The sequence below is a fragment of the Protobothrops mucrosquamatus genome, unplaced genomic scaffold (assembly GCF_001527695.2).
Source record: "Protobothrops mucrosquamatus isolate PMUCROS unplaced genomic scaffold, P.Mucros_1.0 scaffold_25, whole genome shotgun sequence".
In the NCBI taxonomy this organism is placed as follows: domain Eukaryota; kingdom Metazoa; phylum Chordata; class Lepidosauria; order Squamata; family Viperidae; genus Protobothrops; species Protobothrops mucrosquamatus.
Window position 1 is genome coordinate 814,825 of NW_015386101.1, and position 2,131 is coordinate 816,955.

The following is a 2,131-nucleotide window of genomic DNA, read 5'->3' on the forward strand; positions in this document are numbered from 1 at the left end:
CCATAAATTGAGCATCCCTCAGTGAGACAAATGACATTTGAGAAATGTATGCATACATGATATTTTTCCTATCAGAGAGCTAGACAAAAAAAGGAGTAGTGGGGCTATATAGAATAGAATGGAATGGAATGGAGCAGAAGAGAAGAAGAGAAGAGAAGAGGAGAGGAGAGGAGAGGAGAGGAGAGGAGAGGAGAGGAGAGGAGAGGAGAGGAGAAGAGAATATGGAATGGTATGGTGTATGGTATGGAATGGAATGGAATAGAATAGAATAGAATAGAATAGAATAGAATAGAATAGAATAGAATAGAATAGAATAGAAATAAGAGGAATGGAATAAGAGGAATAGAATAGAATAGAATAGAATAGAATAGAATAGAATAGAATAGAATAGAATAGAATAGAATAGAATAGAAATAAGAGGAATGGAATAAGAGGAATAGAATAGAATAGAATAGAATAGAATAGAATAGAATAGAATAGAATAGAATAGAATAGAATATTTTCCCATAAATAAGACCAGGTTTTACATTAATTTTTGCTCCAAAAGATGCATTAGAGCTTATTTTCCAGGTAAGTCTTATTTTGGGGGAAATACTGTACTAAATGTGTCCGTCTGGCTGACGATCTTAACTGGGGCTTATTTTGGGGGTAGGGCTTATATTATGAGCATCCTGAAAAATCATGCTAGGGCTTATTTTCCGGTTGGGTCTTATTTTGGGGGAAATGCAGTAGAGTAGAACAGAACAGAACAGAACAGAACAGAACAGAACAGAACAGAACAGAACAGAATAGAATAGAATAGAATAGAATAGAATAGAATAGAATAGAATAGAATTCTTTATTGGCCAAGTGTGATCGGCTACACAAGGAATTTGTCTCTGCTGCAGAAGCTCTCAGTGTACCTATAAACAGCAAGCAATAAGCGTAGGCTCTTGATGTCTACCCTGTATTAACTTGTGTGGGTTTTGGCTTTTCAGGTATGAAGGGACCTACTGGACCTTTGGGACCTGCTGGCCCTGAAGGAGACCCTGGACCCTTTGGCTCCCCAGGTAGGAATTCTGAGATTAATATTAAAGAAAATGAATTCCATTGTTGCTTTCTAAAATATATTCCCATTGTTTCCTTAAAAAACAAAACAAAACACCAAGGTAACATAAAATGGTTTCACGGCATAGAAAAATGGCCACATGCCATACCTGAATCGAGTGGATTCAGCAGTTCTGGAGGAAAGATTTAATAAGATGGGCAGGCAAATCAAGACTCTGCCCTTGTGGATCCAGGGAATTTGAGTGAGTCTAACCTGTCATTTTGAGAGGCTGCGGGAAGAGAGCCGCATTATTTTAGGTAGCCAAAAAAAAGTCAGCCTGGGAGCACCTTTAGGTCTATCCACTTTTTATTTGAAGGTTTGGTGAGCTACAGATTAGTACTTCATCTGAGGCAATGAGCGGCTTGACTAATGTGAGATTTAAATCCATGGGGATGAGTCTTCTCATGATCACCAGTTGTGCCTTGATGAGGTACGTCAGTGGTTCTCAACTGTTTCTTCACCATGGACCCCCTTTAAATTCCTTTTTGTGGCCACGGACTATGGCCATGGACCCGCAAGACTTAACTCAAGATTTAAATCATAATATGTCTTCAAGCCTTCACCGACCCCCTGTGACATCACGGACCCCCAGGGGTCCACGGACCACAGGTTGGGAACCACTGACGTAGGTCATTTAGTCCAACCTGTTCCTTTGATGTGGGGGAACTATAGTAATAGCAATAGCACTTAGACTTATATACCGCTTCACAGTGCTTTGCAGCCCTCTCTATGTGGTGTACAGAGTCAGCCTTTTGCCCCCAGCAATCTGGGTCCTCATTTTACTGACCTCGGAAGGATGGAAGGCTGAGTCAACCTTGAGCCAATGAGAATTGAGCTGCTGGCAGCTGGCAGACAGCAGAATTATCCTGCAATACTACATTCATACACTGCGCCACCAGGGCTCTAATACATGATCAGCAAACAATATCTGGGGTCTTATTGGAGGCCATTATTCCACAGAAGAATTGGCAACCTTCTTCCAGTATTGAAGGGCATGTTCTTGAAGAGATCGTCTCCTGAAGTGGGACATTGGGTGACCAGCAG

General features: G+C 41.0%; 1 protein-coding gene across 1 annotated transcript in view; it reads left to right on the forward strand.

The window, feature by feature from the left end:
• COL4A5 (collagen type IV alpha 5 chain) overlaps window positions 1-2,131 on the forward strand; it is a 135,404-nt gene that overhangs the window by 122,222 nt on the left and 11,051 nt on the right. The window contains exon 44 of the mRNA XM_029282931.1: window positions 929-1,049. Coding sequence (XP_029138764.1) covers window positions 929-1,049 — 121 coding nt within the window. The remainder of the gene's footprint in view (window positions 1-928; window positions 1,050-2,131) is intronic.